Genomic DNA, 18,632 nt, shown 5'->3' with positions numbered 1-18,632 from the left:
ATGGGATGTCTGATGTCTGATTCAACATGTACAGGAGGCCCTTTAATCAGCGGGTGGCCCCTCAGCACCTCCTGAAAAGAGGAGCCCCCTCCAAAGATTTTCTTCTGGGTGCCTAAAACAAGAGACACCCCAAATTGCTAATTCTTCTGTAGCATTTGTGGTCAGCGGGTCAAGGGAGGGGATTCTGCCCCTCTGCTCCGATCGGGTGAGACCCCACCTGGAGTCCCGAGTCCAGCGCCTGGGTCCTCAGCACAGGACAGACATGGACCTGTTGGAGCGGGTCCAGAGGAGGGACACAAAGATGATCTGAGGGTTGGAACACCTCTGCTATGAGGACAGGCTGAGAGAGTTGGGGTTGTTCAGCCTGGAGAAGAGAAGGCTCCGGGGAGACCCTATAGCAGCCCGCCAGTACCTAAAGGGGCTGAGAAGAAAGATGGGGACAGACTTTTTAGCAGGGCCTGAAGTGATAGGACAAGGGCTAATGGCTTTAAACTAAAAGAGGGCAGATTCAGACTAGATATAAGGAAGAGATTTTTTTTTTTTTATGCTGAGGGTGGTGAGACACTGGCCCAGGTTGCCCAGAGAGGTGGTCGCTGCCCCATCCCTGGAACCATTCAAGGTCAGGTTGGACGGGGCTCTGAGCAACCCGAGCTGGTTGGAGGTGTCCTTGCTCATGGCAGGGAGTTGGACTAGATGACCTTTAAGGGTCCCTTCCAACCCAAACCATACTGTGATTCTATCTGTAGTCTGTGAAAGGAAAGGAGTTGGTTTCTCAAGGTTTTTTTTTCCTGAAACAGCTTCTGAAACATAAAACCAGAAAAAAAGTAACTAAGCATTAGCAGATCATCGTGTCTCCCCCTTAAGTCTCTGCTCTGACAGAGCTGGTGTGGACCATGTCCTTCCTTGCCTGGACACCCTCCAAGGGACACGTGGCAGCCAGGGAGAGCACGGCCAAATCTGTGCCCGGTCTGTGGCATGTCACGCAGGACATCAAGCCAAGTCCCCCCACGCAGTGCCTTGGTGCAGGCAGGGTGTTCCCCCCGGCCGCAGGGTGTTGCAGGCAAAGTGTCAGCGACCATCTTTGTCCCTCTCATTCCAGGTGACCTCCCGCTGGACTTTCCGCTGCCCCGGGTGCCCCCAGGCACTTTCGCACGATGATTCTCACTTCCACGAGCGACACAAGTGCATCAACTTCTTCGTCAAGGTGTACGGGTACATGCCCCTCCTGTACACCCAGTTCCGTGTGGACTCTGTCCTCTTCAAGACCCGCCTGCCCCACGACAAGACAAAATGCTTCAAGTTCATCTAGAAGCAGGCAGCAGCCGGGCGCCCTCGGCTCTCCGAACTTCGGCCGGAGGCGGGTGAGGGCAGAGGGTGGCTTTCTTGATGGGGCTGTGAGTGCAAAACACCTTTTGCTCTTGACTCTGGCCTCCCTCCCGTAGAGCAAAAGGGATGTCCTGGATTTGGACGGGCACGTTTTCCCCTCCCTTCCCGCTCTCCCCACAGCGACTCGACTGAGCGACAGGGAACAGGATCTCACGGCTTCTGTAAAGACACTGCCTAGGATCGTACACTGAGGAATGGCGTGTTGGCTAGTAGCTCTGCCCCTTTGCTAGCCAAGGGCAGCCATTCTTTTTAATTATAATTATTGTTATTTAAAATGAAAGTGTTTTAGATTTGCCGCGTGAGGCTTTTTTTTTTCCTTTTTTATTCTCCCCCCCCCCCCGTTTTCCCCTCTCGACCTGTCTGCCCGCTCGAGGGGGACCGTAGCAAGGCCAGGTTGGAGGTGTTTGACTGCAGAGAGGTTATTCCCAGTATCAAGGCAGCTCCGCTCACCACTGTCGTCCCCATCCTTCCTCCCGTGGGGCAGCCCTTCTCCTCCCCTCCTGCATACCGTGTCCTGGCTCGTCTTGCCCTGTGGCTACTACTGAGGACTTTCAGGTGTCGGCTGGTGACGAGCTCTTTGATCTGCTCTGCTCACCACCCTGAGCCTGGCCCTTGGAGAGGGGCGAGCAGGGAAGAGGTTGGCCCTGAAGGGTCTTTTCCCAGCTCCCAGCACTGCATCAGGTCCCGTGTCACAGCCCTGGGGGAGTTTGGTTGCCACGGTCTCATTCTCGGTGTCCTTTTTCCAGCCCACGCGGCATAACGCAGGTGCTGCTAAACCTCTGAAGGCAGGGAGCGTGTTTGGGGCTTGGGAGCGATCCATCTGCAGCACAGCAGGGGCTGGCAATGCCCCAGGCTCGTGCGTTCGAGCAGGGTGCCTTGGCCTGCGGTTTTCTACAGCCGCTGCAGCACAAAGGCAGCTGCGAGAGCCCTGGAGAGCTGCTCCACAGCACCCCAAGATCGGCTGTGCGAGCCTTTGCTGATAAGATAAACCTCTTCCCCAGAAGCATCCAAGCGTGGACGCAGTCTGCCAAGAGCCAGCTCTTCGCAGTGCCCGGTCGCTGCAGGGCGAGCAGGCAGTAGTTCAGCTTTCAGTGCCGGTGCGATGGCAGTCGGGATATCGGGGCCTTCTCTTGAGATCGGTTCGCATTTTTGCAGAGTGGCGGAAGGAGAAGATACTGAACCCTTAATCTGTACGCAGCTAAGCAGAGCCGAAGCAAAGTGCCAGCCCAGCCTTCCTGTGCCGGAGCTGGGGCTGCACCGTGGGCCGGAGTCCCTGCTCTGCCCCGTCCCCCATCCCAGGATGAAACGTGCCCACGTCAGGTTTGTCCGTGGGCCTCAGTGTAACTGCCTTAAACCCCCATCCCATCCACACTCATGCCCTGGCCTCGGGCTGCGTTCAAAGGTTAATCCAGCCAAGACCTTTCCTTTGCGTGAACTGGGAGACGCTGCTGGGATCACCTTCACGGGGCTGTTTTCGGAGTTGGTGTCTCCCACCAAAGCGAAACGCCGTCACGCCTGACCTCTGCACTCAACTCGCTGCTCTGTTCTGCTTCGATCCTGGCCTGTAAGAAGAGGGAAGGACACAGGTTGCCCTCTTTTGTGTGATGTTCTCCCTCGGCGTGTCCCAGATGTTTAAGAGCAGCGTGGAGAAGCTCTTGCTGGGTAGATGGTGATTCACCTCAATGTCCCCGGTTTTCCTGGCCTGCCTTCCACTGTGGCAGGTTGCAGCTCAGCATCCTGACACCCTGCAGCAGAAGGATGTTACCACCTCGTTGTGTCCCAAAAGAGGAGCAGCGGGGATGATCCATCAGCAGCTCCTGGGCTCACTCGTAAGGTCAGCCCTGTCCCCACTCCTCCCCTGCAGCCTGCACCACGTTTTTGGGGTGTTACGTGGGCTCTCCAGTCGTGCTTCAGCCAGATTTTCATGTCAGCCCTGTGGGTGGGGGTCACTGACACTTGCTCCTTGGTAAGGGGAAGGGAAGGGGCAGCCTGTCCCCAGGAAAGCCAACGGCTTGTGCCTTCACCAGCACTACAGACCGCACCGAAATACGATCAAGGTGTCTTTTCCTCTCTATGTTTTTTTTTCCTTTTCACTCTCTTTTTGTTTTAACATCAGGTGCTTGAAACGGAGCATGTGAAGGGTCAGTCTCTTGAGAAGTGCAACTGGAGACTCCTGTGAGGCCCCGAAACACCTGGAAGGATGTTTTCTGCCCCTGCTCGGAGTGGAAACATGGCACTCTTCAGCAACTGCACCAGCTTCAGCATCCCTGAGGGGCCTGACACTCCTCTGCTTTAATTCTCCCCTCGTTAACAGGTGGTTCATTAGCAGCGATGCGGTTGCTCACATACAGCACAGGTCCGTGGTGTCATCCAAGGGTGGAGGCAGCTCTGCCTTCCCCAGCCCTCTGCCTGCACAGCAGGAGTCAAAAGGGAGTAAGGACAGATGCCGGCAGCTGTGGATTGCACTTTATATAAACAGAGCAGAGATACGCTTCTCAGCAACTTGGTTTGAAAAAACCTTAAGGGGAATTTCATTAGTCTGGTGAGAGATGGCAATACAGGGAGCTTGGAAAATGGGGATGTGATGTGAAGTATTTGCGTTGCGGTTTGTGTCGGTGGGGCTCGGGTTTTGCTGTCTCATTGCTTGGCTGCAGTCGGAGCTGGCAGCTGACCCAAGGTTGGGGGTTTCATCCTTTCTGTTGGTGCGTTTCAGTTCAAGACCAGTAGAAATGTACAGATCAGTGGTGGAAATCCAAATTCTTGTTCTTCTGAGGCTCTTCACGCACTCAACTCTTGCTTGAAGTGTTGGGTTTTTTGGAGGATTTCCAGTGCTGTGGTCGCCAGGGGTCGGGTTCAAAGCGTCGTGGTTGTGCGGGGAAAGGCTGCATGACGGGATCGCTGTGTGGGTCGGTTTCCTCCTTGCTGAGACCCCCCAAAGGGGGAGGAAGGGGTGAAGGGATAAACGGGTGCTGCGAGTCGCTGATGGCAGCTGCTTGGGGGACACACGCTGAGCGGCAGCAGTGTTGGGAGGGTTGGGGTGCCACAAAGAAACTAAAAGCCAGCGAGAGCATCGCCTTCCCCACCTGCAGGGCTGGTGCTGTCCCTCCCTGTCCTCTGCTGCTGTGGCTCTTTCCGAAATCTTCCCAAATAGCCCCCAAAACCCCTCTGGAGTACAGACCCGTGATTCACAACCCGACTTTTCTGCTGTCCTTAGGCTTCCCTCCACCATCAGGGAGGAGAGGGGCATTTCTGGAGAGCGGTCCAGCCCCTGCCACTGTCCCAAACATCCTCCCTCACTACCTGTCGCTCTCCTGTGATTTTCAGGGGGTCCCAGGGTAACTCCGAAGCTCAGGTTAGGTTGTACGATTCATCCCAGCTCCAGCACAGAGCAGCCTGGGGCGTGTGATCTCCACCACCCCAGCCTTGAGGGGATGGGAAGGTCTCTCGGTGGTTGCACCTTTCCCAAGGAAAAGGCCTTTTCCCCTTTCCAACATTTCTGCTGCTTCACCCAGCACCAGGGGTTGCAGGTGGCGGGTGCAGAGCGAGGTCTTTTTCATGTTCGCTGTAAATAGCATCGTCTGCGGTGACGCGGACACCCCCGTACCCCATTCGTGTTGCACAGCCCCTGCTCTCCCCTGCGCCGTGGTTGTGCTAACTGCTCTGTGAGCACCAGGTTTAAAAAAAAAAAAAAGGAAAAAAAAGGCAAAAACTGAGAGAAAAGAAACACTCCTTCAACACGAGCACAATGTTGAGTTTTTTTGTAAAAGGATCCAATAAATGGAGAGTTTAACTTGAGAGCGTCTCCGTGCCTGCTTTGCCGGGGGCTGGGACCGGGACAGGGCTTGCAGCAGCAGTGCTGCTCCGTGGTGCTGGGGCTCCCCGAAAACAAGCCTCTCCCCAGGCTTGCATTTCCCGAGGGAGCAGGGGCAGGTGAGCTGGTCCGGAATAGCGGAAACCCCTCGGGGATGGCAGCGTCTGGTGCGAAACCCCGTCGCACCCCTGGATGAGGTCATGGCTGGGCCAAGAGAGCCCCCTCAGTCCAGCCCCGGGGGGGGTTCAGAGCCCTGCGTAACTTCAGGGGACATCACATCCCAGCCACTACGGGGACAGAGGGCTGCTGGTGGCACTGGGGACTTCCAGCCAGGATGGCAGACCCTGGGGGAGGTGGAAACCCTTTGATTTCTGCATCGCTGATTTAAATCACAGCCAACCAAAAAGCACCTTCTCGAGAGCCCTGCTCCGCTTGCAGGATCCAGCCCTGGGGCCTCTGCCCTGCGGTGTGATGCTGAAAGCCACCACAGCATGAGTTGTCTGGTTATTTCTAGGCAACGAAAATGGCAGCCGAGCTGGCAGTGGGGTTGCAAACCTTCCCATACCTGCCCTGGGATCCTGGAAGGAGGAAATTTAGGGGCCGCTTCCTACAGCGCTCACAGGCATCGCTGGCTTGGGGGATGCTCCCGGTCCCTCTCCTGTGCAGGAGGCTGAGGTGGAAAAAACAACCAGGTGGGTGTGATTTCTAACCAGATCTCCACCAGCTTCAACCCTGCAGGGAGGAGCAGATGGGTGGAACAGAGCTGGCTGTGCCATGGGCTTCCCTCTCCATGCTTGGCTGGAAATCCCGCAGGATTTCCTGGACACTGCTGGATTTCCTCTCTCTCCTTTTCTGCTGCTTTTTTTTTTGGCCTTTCTTCCTGAGCAGCCGGCTTCCTCTGTGGACACTTGTTCACCCCTGTGGCCCCTGCCCTTGCTGCTGTGCCCCTGGGAAATGTGCCCTTTATTTTCCCTACTGCCTTGGAGTAATGACTTATCCATAACGGGAGTGTTTGTGCTTGGTTTTATTTCCAGGATAGGTTTCAGGGAAATCCCAAATTATTTTGATCCCAGAAGCGAGGAGGTGGGTGCTCTGCCCAGGACCTGCCTCCCAAATGCCTGGGGTCTGTCCCCAAAATATTGCTGGAAGGCAGGGGCATTGCTAACAGCGTTAAGGGCACAGAAAACCACACTCAAAGGCACTGACCTGGCTGCAGTGGTGAGACGCGGGGTTTTTTTGGGGAGTGTCTGGCTCCTCGATGAGCCCAGCAGCATCTTGGGCACTGGCTCGACCGCAGCAGATTTGCTTGTGAGGCTTTACCAGCCCTTACACAGCAGATAAATATCTCCTGTTAAAGCAAATAATTTTTACAACTGTAACTAATGTGACCTTGGTGAGACGAGTCACAGCATCATGGTTCCTGTTTGGTTTTCTTTTTTTCCCTATAGGAGGGTTTGTACCTTGGGATAGAGGAACAGGCGCTGGGGAGAGGTGGAGGAGGGGATAAATCCCCCTAATAATTCATACCCTTCTACCACGAGGGAGGGCAGCGGGGGAAGTGCTTTACACTCCACTCCCCTACGCTAAATTTTTCCCTTTCAGATGACACATTCCTTGATAAAAAGCAATTATTTCACTGAAATTGCTCCCTGTGTTTCTATTCTGCCCATCAGTGCCATAAAAGCAACCAGCTCCTGCAAAAGCCCAGGTAAAGGACCTGCAGTCACCAGCACGGATGCTTGCACCCTCCCATGGCCCTGCCTTACGCCCTGGCCCCACTGAGACAGGCAGCAAGAGGGAAATTACCATCTGGGTTTTTTTTCCCAGCTGGAAATGCAAGAAAATACTCCTGCAGGGCCAGGCACCAGCGGCATCACAAAGCCGAGGGTCACATTGGGTCCATCGTTCCCAGGTTAATTAGGTGACTGCTTTTCCACCCCTGGGCCAGGGCAGCGAAGGTACCACGACATCGCTTTCCTGTTTAAAACAAACAAAAAAGGCTTAAATTCAACAGCGTGGTCGCATGGGGAGCAGGACTGGCAGGGAAAGGGGAGCGCTGGTGCTGTGGGGGCATTATAAATCCGTACAGCCATATAATTTCTGAGAGTGCATCACTAGGCCAGTGCTAAGCGATGTGCAGGATTTATACCTCTGGCTTGCTCCCTGCGATGGGCTGTGAAAGGTTTTAGGAAGAAAAATAGGATTTTACCCCCAGTGTTTTAAGAAGTTATTCTGGAGCTGTTAGCAGGCTCAAAAGCAAAGAGTTGCTGCATTTCCATGGGTGCCCAACACCCAGCAAGGGTCACCCAACACCCGCCGTGCTCCCTGGGTCCTGCTTTTAACCCCGGGGCAACGGCACTCGGCTGCAGTGGAAATACAAAGCTGGAATAGAACAGAACAGAGTAGAATATGGTAAGAATGGAACAGAACAGAATAGAATGGAATAGGAATAAGAATAGAATGGAGTAAGAAAATAAAATAATAGAATCCAACAGCAATCAACAGGAATAAGAATAGAATGGAATAAGAAAATAATTGAACAGAATTGAACAGAATTCTACGGAACAGGAATAAGAACAGAATGGAGTAAGAGAATAATAGAATTCAACAGGAATAAGAATAGAATGGAGTAAGAAAAGAATTGAACAGAATTCTACAGAATTGAACAGAATTCTACAGAATTGAACAGAATTCTACAGAATTGGAATAAGAATAGAATGGAGTAAGAAAAGAGAATAATAGAATTGAACAGAATTGAACAGAATTCTACAGAATTGAACAGAACAGGAGTAAGAATAGAATGGAGTAAGAAAAGAGAATAACAGAATTCTACAGAATTGAACAGAATTGAACAGAATTGAACAGAATTCTACAGAATTGAACAGAATTGAACAGAATTCTACAGAATTCTACAGAATTGAACAGAATTGAACAGAATTCTACAGAATTCTACAGAATTGAACAGAATTGAACAGAATTGAACAGAATTGAACAGAATTGAACAGAATTCTACAGAATTGAACAGAATTGAACAGAATTGAACAGAATTGAACAGAATTGAACAGAATTGAACAGAATTCTACAGAATTGAACAGAATTCTACAGAATTGAACAGAATTCTACAGAATTGAACAGAATTGAACATAATTCTACAGAATTGAACAGAATTGAACATAATTCTACAGAATTCTACAGAATTGAACAGAATTCTACAGAATTCTACAGAATTGAACAGAATTCTACAGAATTCTACAGAATTGAACAGAATTCTACAGAATTGGAATAAGAATAGAATGGAGTAAGAAAAGAGAATAATAGAATTGAACAGAATTGAACAGAATTCTACAGAATTGAACAGAACAGGAGTAAGAATAGAATGGAGTAAGAAAAGAGAATAACAGAATTGAACAGAATTGAACAGAATTGAACAGAATTGAACAGAATTCTACAGAATTGAACAGAATTGAACAGAATTCTACAGAATTGAACAGAATTCTACAGAATTGAACAGAATTGAACAGAATTGAACAGAATTGAACAGAATTGAACAGAATTGAACAGAATTGAACAGAATTCTACAGAATTGAACAGAATTCTACAGAATTGAACAGAATTCTACAGAATTGAACAGAATTGAACAGAATTGAACAGAATTGAACAGAATTCTACAGAATTCTACAGAATTGAACATAATTGAACAGAATTCTACAGAATTGAACAGAATTCTACAGAATTGAACAGAATTCTACAGAATTGAACAGAATTCTACAGAATTGAACAGAATTCTACAGAATTGAACAGAATTCTACAGAACTCTACAGAATTGAACAGAACTCTACAGAATTGAACAGAACTCTACAGAATTCTACAGAATTGAACAGAACAGGAATAAGAATAGAATGGAGTAAGAAAAGAGAATAACAGAATTGAACAGAATTGAACAGAATTGAACAGAATTGAACAGAATTCTACAGAATTGAACAGAATTCTACAGAATTGAACAGAACAGGAATAAGAATAGAATGGAGTAAGAAAAGAGAATAACAGAATTGAACAGAATTGAACAGAATTCTACAGAATTGAACAGAACAGGAATAAGAATAGAATGGAGTAAGAAAAGAGAATAACAGATTTGAACAGAATTCTACAGAATTGAACAGAACAGGAATAAGAATAGAATGGAGTAAGAAAAGAGAATAATAGAATTGAACAGAACTCTACAGAACTCTACAGAATTGAACAGAACAGGAATAAGAATAGAATGGAGTAAGAAAAGAGAATAATACAACAGAACAGAATAGAACAGAACAGAGAAAGAATACAATGGAGGACGAATAGAACAGAATAGGAATAAGAATAGAATGGAGTAAGAAAAGAATACAACAGAAGAGGAATAAGAATAGAATGGAGTAAGAAAAGAGAATAATAGAACGGAACAGAACAGAATAGAACAGAACAGAGGAAGACTACAACGGAAGAAGAATGGAACAGAATAAAATGGAACAGAGGAAGAATACAATGGTGGAAGAATGGAACAGAATAGAATAAGAATAAAAAATAACAGAATACAATGGAGGAAAAATGGAATAGAATAGATTAGAACAGAATAAGAATACAATGGAGGAAGAATGGAATGGAATAGAGTAGAAAAGGATAGAACAGCATACAACAAAATAGAACAGAACAGAGGAAGACTACAATGAAGGAAGAATGGAACAGAACAGAATAGAGGAAGAATAGAACAGAATAGAAATAAGAATAGAATGAAGTAAGAAAAGAAAATAATAGAATCGAATGGAGTGGAATGGAATAGAATAAAATGAAATGGAATGCAATAGAATAGAACAGAACAGAGGAAGAATAGAATAGAAGAGAAGAAGAATGGAATGGAATACAATGGAATGGAATAGAGGAAGAATGGAATGGAATGGAACATTTTCAGTCGGAGGGGACCTACAAGGATCACCTAGGCCAACTGCCTGTCCACGGCTGACCAAAAGTCGACATGTATTTCTACTTAGGGCTTCAGTTGCTCTGGTCTTGGCTTAAACCCCCTGGGCGAAGCAGGGGTTTTCCCACGGTGCAACTAAATGGCTGCAGAGAGGTAAAGAAGGAATTGGGAAAGCAAACCAGGCAGTTAGCACCGCCGCGAAGCACCTTCAGCCACCCAGCGAATGCGTGTGCTGGGCCAACGGCAGCACTCTAACTTAGAGGCTCAAAATAGTAAATACTAAGAGCAGTCAGAGGGAAATGAGCAGTTATTAGCCAGGCAATTAATAAAAGACCTATGCTGCACTCAGTGTTGTGCCTGCAAGGGAAGGATAATTGTCACTGTTCATTTTAACCCGCTAAGTAATTTAATGTAGTAAAAAAAAAAAAAGAAAAAAAAAAGAAAAAAAGAAAACAACCCTCAATCAAGCGTCACTAGTCTTTGTGAATGCTTCCCTGGAGCCCAGCTCTGCCCTGGGGATGCAGTGAGTCCTGGAGCAGCACTATGGCACAAAACCAACAGCCTTTTTTTTTTTTTTTTTTTTCCTTTTTCCTTCAAGAGTAGAAAAGAGAAGTGAGGTGTGACAGCCCTTCCTACCACCTTGGTTTTAAAGCCTTTCGGATGCTCTCCTTGCAGGCGTTCCTTGGCAGAGGGCCCTGCTTTCTTCGTAGCTGGTTTTTAAGCTCTCACTCTGCACATGTTTTGCTGCCAACATGATAATAACAATAATTAAAAATAAGACAAGTTGTGATGTCTTTGCATATGGTTGGGCTTCTCCACGTAGCACCACGCAGCATGGGGCTGCTTTGCTCTGTCCCTCACCCTTTTTGTTACCGAGTAGCTATTAATATCAAGAAAATAATAATAATGCAAAGTTTTACCAAGAGGGAGGCCAGTGTTTGCACCTTTGGTTATTGCTGCAGTAGGACCCAGCTGGTTGTTAGAGGCTTTCTCACCAGGGAGTTCATCGCATTGCATTATGTCCTGCCTCAGGACGCACACTGACGTACCTTTAATTACCCACGGCAGCCCGGTCTCACCACGCTCGAGATGGAAACATCACCCCTCCGTGTGCTCAGGGGCAAGGAGAGGAACGTGTCCTAGGGACACTCAGGACAGCCAGTGGTAGAGCCAAGGGAAAGAAAAGATGGAGGAATAATTTAATTTTTTGCTGTAATCGAGGCAAGGAGCGTTTAATTGTTTAACCCTGCCAGTAAAAATGCAGCAAACTGATGCCCTGACTTCTGAAACAGGGGTTTGGGAAGATCACTGCCTCGTAGGGCTGTATTTTTCTCTCTTGATTTAGGAGCCTGCTATGTCGCATCAGCTCATGGGAGGGATGCAGGATGCGGCCCCACGATCCCTGACCCTAATGAAGCCTTGCCCAGGGCATTATCTGCCACTGGTTCCTGGCCAGGGCTGCCCTGTGCTCCCAGGCCAGTGCCCCATGGCCCCCAAGCGTCCTCGTGGGAAAAATACTGTGTCCCCACAGTCGAGAAGCCCCTGCAGCCCACCGAGCTGCCTCCTCGGAACATAGGTCCCCACACCAGGCCCGGGAGAGCCCCAAGGTCATAGGGAGAGACCTCACTTGTTCCTTGTGGGCCACAAGACTTGGTGACGGGTGCCCAGAATGATGGGGCCCAGGCAGTGGGTTTCAAGCGGTAGGTCCTAAGTGATGAGTCCGAGACCCTTGGTCCCAGGTCCCCAAGAGATTTGGGGGGGGGGGAGGGGGTGTCCCAGGTGATGGGTCACACATGATGGGTAAACGGGGACCTGTTTGATCTGACTTACCTTCTTCTTTGTGAGCCTACCTGGGCCATGTCGCGCAGCTGAACGCAAACCCCGCCGCACTCAGCTTCCCCGTTCCTCCTGAAGGCTGAGGTGCTGATGGGGCACGGACCCCACATCTTGCTCCAGCTCCCCTCAGGTCGTTGTGTCCAAGTCCCCAAGGTGGTGACCGCGGTGTGGCTCAGGGCACCTCTCGGGTGGCATCAGGGCCAGCAGATCCCCAGTGACACTGACTGCGTCCAGGCACGGTGGGGGATAGCATGAGCCTGGAATTAAATGACTTGGTGCAGTTGTTTTTATTAAGGCTCACATTAATAGAAAGAAAACACAATATACTTCTCTCCATCCAGGAATATCTGTTCCATAAAAGCCATCCAAGTGCAGAATGCTGATTTTAACCTTTTCTCTCCATTATTCCCCAGCCCAGCGTGCAGCCCTGTCTGCGCTGGAGGAGCGCACAGGTTGGGAATCGCACTGAGATTTAATCACTTGCCAGGGGCCAAGGTGCAGCCCTGCAAAGCGGCTGCTTAAGAAGCAGCCCAGCTGCAAACACCACTCACTATTTGCGTTTAATTAGGGGAGCTGCAGAGAGAGGCTGGTGAAGCGCAGCACGGGATGTGGGACTCCCACGTCACACATGGTCACAGGGACTGGGGACAGCCATGGCACAATGATCATCGCATGGTGGCCAAGGGGATTTCTTTTTCCTTTCTGGAAGAAAGAGAATGAAACCAAGTACCTTTGCTCTTTGTCCATTAAAATGTGCATTTCTGGTTAAAATGTATTTGCCATCCATCGTATTCCACCCCCTCCATTCACAGCTCTGCTGGGCTGCCATGGTTACCTCTCCAGGACTGACCCAGCCTGAAGAAGTGCTATTTATTTTTCTTTCTCTGTGCAAAATGAACAAGCACTTATTTTTGTTAGTTTAATTAAGATTTTTCATTAAAGAATCCCCCCTGGTATGTTTATTTTTTTCAGTAGGCACAATCTTTCCCTTTGTAAGCAATGAATCACTTTTCAGATGCTGGACTGGAGCAGTAAGAAGTCCTCCTCCTCAAAATGACAAGAACAAAAATGTAAAAACTTCTAAAATTATTTTTTTTTCCCCAGGAGGGTTGGAAAGCCATTAGCTACCTTCAGCATGGCTGTTACTGGTAGGAGTCAGAGCTTTGCACCTCAAATAAGGCTTTTGGTATGACATCCCAATTGCATCAGTTGCCTTTCAGTAGTGAACCAAGCTAAAAACTAACTGTTGCGCTTAAGTACATTTCTACTCCTCTTAATCAGCACAGCAGCCCACTCCCAGCCCTGAATTACCTTCAAACCACTGTGCTTTTAATACGACTTCCACCGCAGCGGCTTTCAGATGTTAAGTCTCAAGGCAGCCTGCAAAGGAGGATGGTACAATTTCTATTTCATGTAAGAGGAAAGCAAGGCTCCAGGAACGTGTCCGAAATCATCCATCAGGGGCAAGACTAGATTGGCTCTCCCTGATTCTGTCAAGTTAGGCAGCACTGAGAGATTTCCATGGGGGGCTGAGAGCAGCAGGATTTATTTGGGCCAATTATACACTAGTCACACCTGTGGAGTAGCCATTGTGGTCAATACAGGCTGTCTCACTCCTCACATTTAAATATTTCCTTAATACCTTGAGCTCAGTAAAGGCTCTCTAACCTGTCTTTCTGTATAACAAGGCCATGCTGGATGACTGCATGAGGAGGTTATTCTCCCTTGGTGTGCAAGGCTGGTTGGACTGCGTAACTTCAGCAAAGACAGCAAATCTCTCTCGTCTTCTCACCCTCATACACCTGCAGAGTCACAGAGACACAGAGCTCGATTGAATCTTCTACGTCAGCGAATGCGCAGCCCTGTTACTGCAGGGCTCCATGTCATATAACCACACAAATGTCACAGAAACGTCCCCGTGTGTCTCAGCACCCGGCTAGTTCAGCTCTTGGGTTCTGGCTCAAGGGAATCATCCTTACTACAAGGAGCTACAACTTGGCTCTACCCCAGCTGAGGTCTTGACTCTTTGTAGATGGGTTTTAATGCTTCTTGCTCCTTGGGTCCCGAGAACTGAGCTCTCAGAGCCCGTTTACTGCCAGGGAGTCGCAGCTCCACTCATCTGTACCCACGCGGCCTCCAACAGCAGTTTGGCGAGGGGAGAAGTCCCAGGCCAGAGCCCACGCTGACCCAAAAGCTTGGTGGAGCCAAGCTGGGAGGGTCAGCCGTGGTTCAGAAGCACAGCATCACGTGGCTGTAATGAGGGGATGGCAGCATGGTTCATAAGCAGCCATAAAGTGCTAACTACTGAATTTGCTTCCCCTTCCCCAAAAGACAGCAGGAAAAATAGAGGAATTTCAGGTTTGTGGTGTACCTTGGCTGTGCCAGCAAACTGATTTTTTCCTTGTTCTTTGCCCCAAAACAAGCTCTTCATGGTGGATTGTTACACCTGCTGATCGCTCCCGCAAGGTCGCCGTGACTCCTCCGTGGCAGTTCAGGAAATCCGAGTCAGTGTGCTCAGTTACTCAAGCACAGCCTTCGCCAAGCAGAAACTACTGCCTTCGTGGTCTGCCCACCGACACGCCGCTGGACCGCCCGTGCTCAGCCAAGGCGGATGCAACAAGCGCTAACACGCAGCCTCGGGTCTGGCTTCTTAAATCAACAAGTGAAGTCCCTTATAATTATAAATGAAAATGAGTAGATTCACAAAATGAAGGCTCTGGAGCACTGGCACCAAAGCTGCAGCTGGTCTAGGTAACAAGCAGAAAGACGCTCTCAAGGACTCCTATATTACAGGGCCCACTCTTCCCTCGCCCCCTGCCTCCTCAGCTCAGCTGAGTTTATCACATGGCCTCTGCGTGTTAAGAATAATCTTTCTGGAGATTTAATTACAAGATGATAAAGAAGCTGAGCTACTGCAAATGTTGTAAACTCTTATGAGCATTAATGCTACTGCAACAAGTTTTTTATCACGTTAATGATGCTATTTCTCTCACGCCCATGACATACACACAAAGCAAAGGCATGGATGCTGGAGTCTGCATATCCATTCGAACAGAAATCTTTCATGTGTATGAAATGTGATGTGGAAACTGCAATAGCAAATAGTTTTCATTACAGAGCTGTTCTTCCACTGCCTTAATCTCCCCAAATCTATAAACTGAAGGAGTAGTTATATTTTACAAATGTGTACATACACACACAGGCGGATGTGGAATAGGCATGCAGATGCTTTTATAAACCACAGAATGTGCTTCCTCCTTGGCAGTCTTACTATGCTTTTTATTTTTAACACCAAATAAATACAAAACAATCCAATAAAAAACAAACAGCAGTAAATCTGAGAAATTGGTCGCTTTTAAAAGCAATACTATTAACTAAGTTTAGGCCCCAAATATATGGTTTTGGGAGTGAAAAACCTCCCCAGGTCTGCAGTATAGATAGCTTTGTATAAATGACTCAGTACTTCAACCAGGATTTGGGATTGTCGGGGCTGAAAGGACAGGTTTTTGGAAGGTAGAAACAAAAGGCACTTAAATCTAAAAGGTTCTTCGTAAGCTCTGGGAGTTTAACTACTTTATGTACTTTTGAAATATCTTCCTGAGATATCTTTTGCGTGTCTCAGTGAAGAGCCTAGAACTAGGTGGACAAATCTGGTCGTAACAGGTGAGGGTGCAAGCATCAATAAACACTTTGCATTGCTAAAGCACACAGCTTTTCCAAAATCCCTCTGCTTTTGCAGGGAATGGCCAGGCTCTTGCCACTTTGAAGCTATTCTACATGTCCAGCATAGCCCCCTTTTTCTACTTCTGGTTTTGTCATCTTTGCCTTACCAGCTTTCTCATTCCCCTTCGTGCCAGTGAAATACACGTCTACAAATGTAGATGGAGGACAGACAGGAAATTGGATCTGGTGACCAGAAAGAAGCAGTGGGGAGAAAAATAGATCTCTTAATATCTAAGGCCATTGTTTCAATATTCCTACAGAGTTTTCTCAGGTAAAGGACTGGGGCATACATTGCTGAGAGGGTCACACAGAGAAACGTCTGCATTTCACCCTGACCTTGTAAATATACACTCTACTTATTTACTCTGCAGTTCCTATCTCCTATAAGACTCCAACTCCCAATTTTACAGAACAGGAATCCCCTCCAAAGTATTCCAAAACCAGTTAAAAATAAAATTTTAAAAATAGATAGATATTAAAAATACTTCCTTGCTTCTCCATGAAGGGGAAGGTGGTTTCTGGTCTCTCTGAATCAAGAAGTTCTCTTTCTCTCCCTGAGGTCACCCTCTGGAAAGCTCTTAGCTCTGGTGCTCTGGGGTCTTTCCTTGCAGAGCAGCATGAGGTCCATGAGCTAGAATTTCTGCAGGAATTTGAGAACCAGGTCACGCAGTTTCACCCTCAAAGGTTCATCGTTGTCGCAGATGATGTGTGTGGAGTCCTCCTCAATCTGAATGAGGGTTTCTGCCTCCTGGAGGAGTACGATGTGGCCCTTAGCTGTGTCCTCCACCTTCACGTCACTGAAACCATGCTAGATGTAGTGTTGGGGAGGGAATAAGAAAGAGATGTTACTACAACTCAGGAAAACAGGCAGAGATGAAAGATTGGGGCACAGTGGGGAGAAGAGGGGAGAATGGCTATGAAATACAGAGTGCCACTGCAGATACCCTAGATCTCTGGGATTTGCAGAGGAAACACGCATAGGCTAAGCTAAATATGACCCTCATCATACAGATGGAAAAACTATATTTCAGGGAAGCTAAAGCCAACATTTTCTACTACATCAGGTCACTGCATGTGCAAAATCTTGAGAGACAAAGAGCTCCTTTAACTGTAGAAATGACCATCTGCTGCCATTACTGCCTCAAAGATGATAGCAGAGAGCTACTGAACCCAGGGCAAACTTCCTCACAGACAATCCTGCCCTTTTTCCTTCTAATTTTCTCCAAGGAGTCATGCAGGCGAGAACAGGGCTCCACAGAGCAGTAACCAATGGCTTGCAAGTTCAGCCACCAAACCCCTGTCCTGCAGCTCCCCAGAAAGCTTCTCCATCAGGGGAGACATTTCCAGGATCTCTTCTTCACTTGGTCATGTCATTTTCACATAACTTGTAGGAACGTATATTTTTGAGATCTCCTCCCCACTGTTCAAATTTATGGGAAATCAGCTGCTGAGTCCAAAAGTTACACGGGGGAAGTTCACCCACCCAGAGTGACCCCAAAAGCTCTGCTTCCACAGGAAACCAGGAGGACATGACTGGCATGAGGACCCTATATCAGGAATTGCCTCCACGGGGAACTATCCCCTCCATACTCAGTGCAGGGACACATTCCCTGATGTACTTTGCTAGCTCATTAGCCCCTCTCCATTTCAAGCCACACTAAAATTATTTTCCCTCTCTGCTAACAAAGCAGGACATTTCTGGGATTAGTAAAAATCTGCTTGAACCTCACTTGCCACCAGAAACTTATTACCTTCTCAAGTGTCTGCACAAACTGGTCCACAGGAATGGAGCCGCTTAGCAATGGCTTCAAAGGTTTACACTCTGGCACGTCATCACTCACTCGCTTTCTCTTCTTGCTGGCGGGAGGTTGCGGAGGTTTTGGAGGGAGCTAATGGATGAGAAGGTGCACAGTAATGCAGTGAATCACATCAACCTATTATAATTTAGTTGGAATAACAAGTATATGAGATAGAAAAGGAATACTGATTTTGTTTTCTGTGACTAAAAGGGAACATTGCAGTGCTGAAGAAGAGAGGAGACACCCAGCCTTGGGCTGCACTGCAGCTCTGCACACACAAGACACCACATACAGAAATAAATTAGCAGTTTTAGTTCAAATCTCTTGTCATCTTAAAATTTCTGTCAAATTCAGTTCTGTTCAAATTTCCGTCATCTTAAAAGGCCTGTTTGACTCAAATCAAGACTGAAACTTTCTATTTTAGCATTCAAGTTCTCTGCAATATTTTCTAGGAATCAATGCCTTAAAGAAGTCAATGCCTTGAAAATTACACTGTAAAAGATGCAACAGGTTGAAAAACAGGCAAATTCGGAGCAGTAGCTACTCGGGGAATGAGAAAAATGGGTAATCTATTTCTCACTGGCCTCAGAAAAGTGAGTCTTTAGGAAGAACTTGCATACAGACAGGGAGGCGCGAGAGATGCTGCAGTGCCTGAAAAATCACTGGAGTATGATCTATGTATAATTTTGTCCTGCTTCAGAAAGCTATTTGCCTTAACTCATGCCTGAGACCCTTCTCTGTTAGCAAGGAGGGGGAGGCAGGGTTAGCACATGCAGCGGTAGCTAACCTGGCACTGTGCGTTGCTGCGCATGGGGGCAAGTTGTGGGGTTAACTAAGCACTTCTGAAAGACCATTTCATGGAGATGAAAACCAGATGCCTACAAAAAAAACAGCGAGGAAATTATCGTGTAAAGTAAGTCTGTGTGTCCTGTGCCAAGTTAGTTAGGTCAGGGAAGTGTCAGTGCTAGTCTTTCCCAGTGAACTAGCAACTCAGTCCCTGGGAAAAAGGAGCTAGGGAAAATTTTTCCAAAATTTTGGCAACACCATTTGCCAGAGATGCGTCTGCACAACACACAGGGAATTTGCCTGAAGCAAACCCAGTGCCTTGTAGCACCCTGTACACTGC

At 47.9% G+C, this 18,632-nt stretch overlaps 2 protein-coding genes and 1 long non-coding RNA gene across 14 annotated transcripts in view; 1 reads left to right on the top strand and 2 right to left on the bottom strand.

The window, feature by feature from the left end:
• The window catches only part of EXTL3 (exostosin like glycosyltransferase 3), a 159,897-nt gene extending 154,716 nt beyond the window's left edge, over nucleotides 1-5,181 (top strand). For 10 of the 11 annotated variants that reach the window (XR_007508358.1, XR_007508360.1, XR_007508353.1 and 7 more), the window contains 2 exons: nucleotides 1,100-3,220; nucleotides 3,503-5,181. Coding sequence is in view for 1 of the 11 variants with exons in the window: in XM_049819210.1 (XP_049675167.1) it covers nucleotides 1,100-1,309 (210 nt within the window). In the remaining 10 variants the exon portion in view is untranslated. Of the gene's footprint in view, nucleotides 1-1,099 lie in introns of all 11 variants that reach the window. The other variant, XM_049819210.1, reaches the window with a different exon arrangement.
• On the bottom strand, nucleotides 4,962-13,948 carry LOC126046602 (uncharacterized). Its single transcript, XR_007508370.1, has 7 exons — nucleotides 13,653-13,948; nucleotides 13,296-13,364; nucleotides 11,198-12,686; nucleotides 7,004-7,174; nucleotides 6,404-6,545; nucleotides 5,763-5,867; nucleotides 4,962-5,046 (listed from the first exon to the last, which is right to left on the bottom strand). It is a non-coding gene; the product is annotated as an uncharacterized LOC126046602 (long non-coding RNA).
• Nucleotides 13,949-15,242: 1,294 nt separating this feature from the next.
• The window catches only part of INTS9 (integrator complex subunit 9), a 70,837-nt gene continuing 67,447 nt past the window's right edge, over nucleotides 15,243-18,632 (bottom strand). For both annotated transcript variants that reach the window (XM_049819214.1, XM_049819215.1), the window contains exons 16-17: nucleotides 17,459-17,596; nucleotides 15,243-16,515 (exon numbers count right to left, since the gene is read on the bottom strand). In XM_049819214.1, coding sequence (XP_049675171.1) covers nucleotides 16,339-16,515; nucleotides 17,459-17,596 — 315 coding nt within the window. In that variant the 3' untranslated portion in view covers nucleotides 15,243-16,338. The remainder of the gene's footprint in view (nucleotides 16,516-17,458; nucleotides 17,597-18,632) is intronic.

The sequence above is a fragment of the Accipiter gentilis genome, chromosome 16, assembly GCF_929443795.1.
Source record: "Accipiter gentilis chromosome 16, bAccGen1.1, whole genome shotgun sequence".
NCBI lineage: Eukaryota > Metazoa > Chordata > Aves > Accipitriformes > Accipitridae > Astur > Astur gentilis.
Note: the sequence above shows the minus strand (reverse complement) of the source record. Positions and strands in the feature narration are given on the sequence as shown.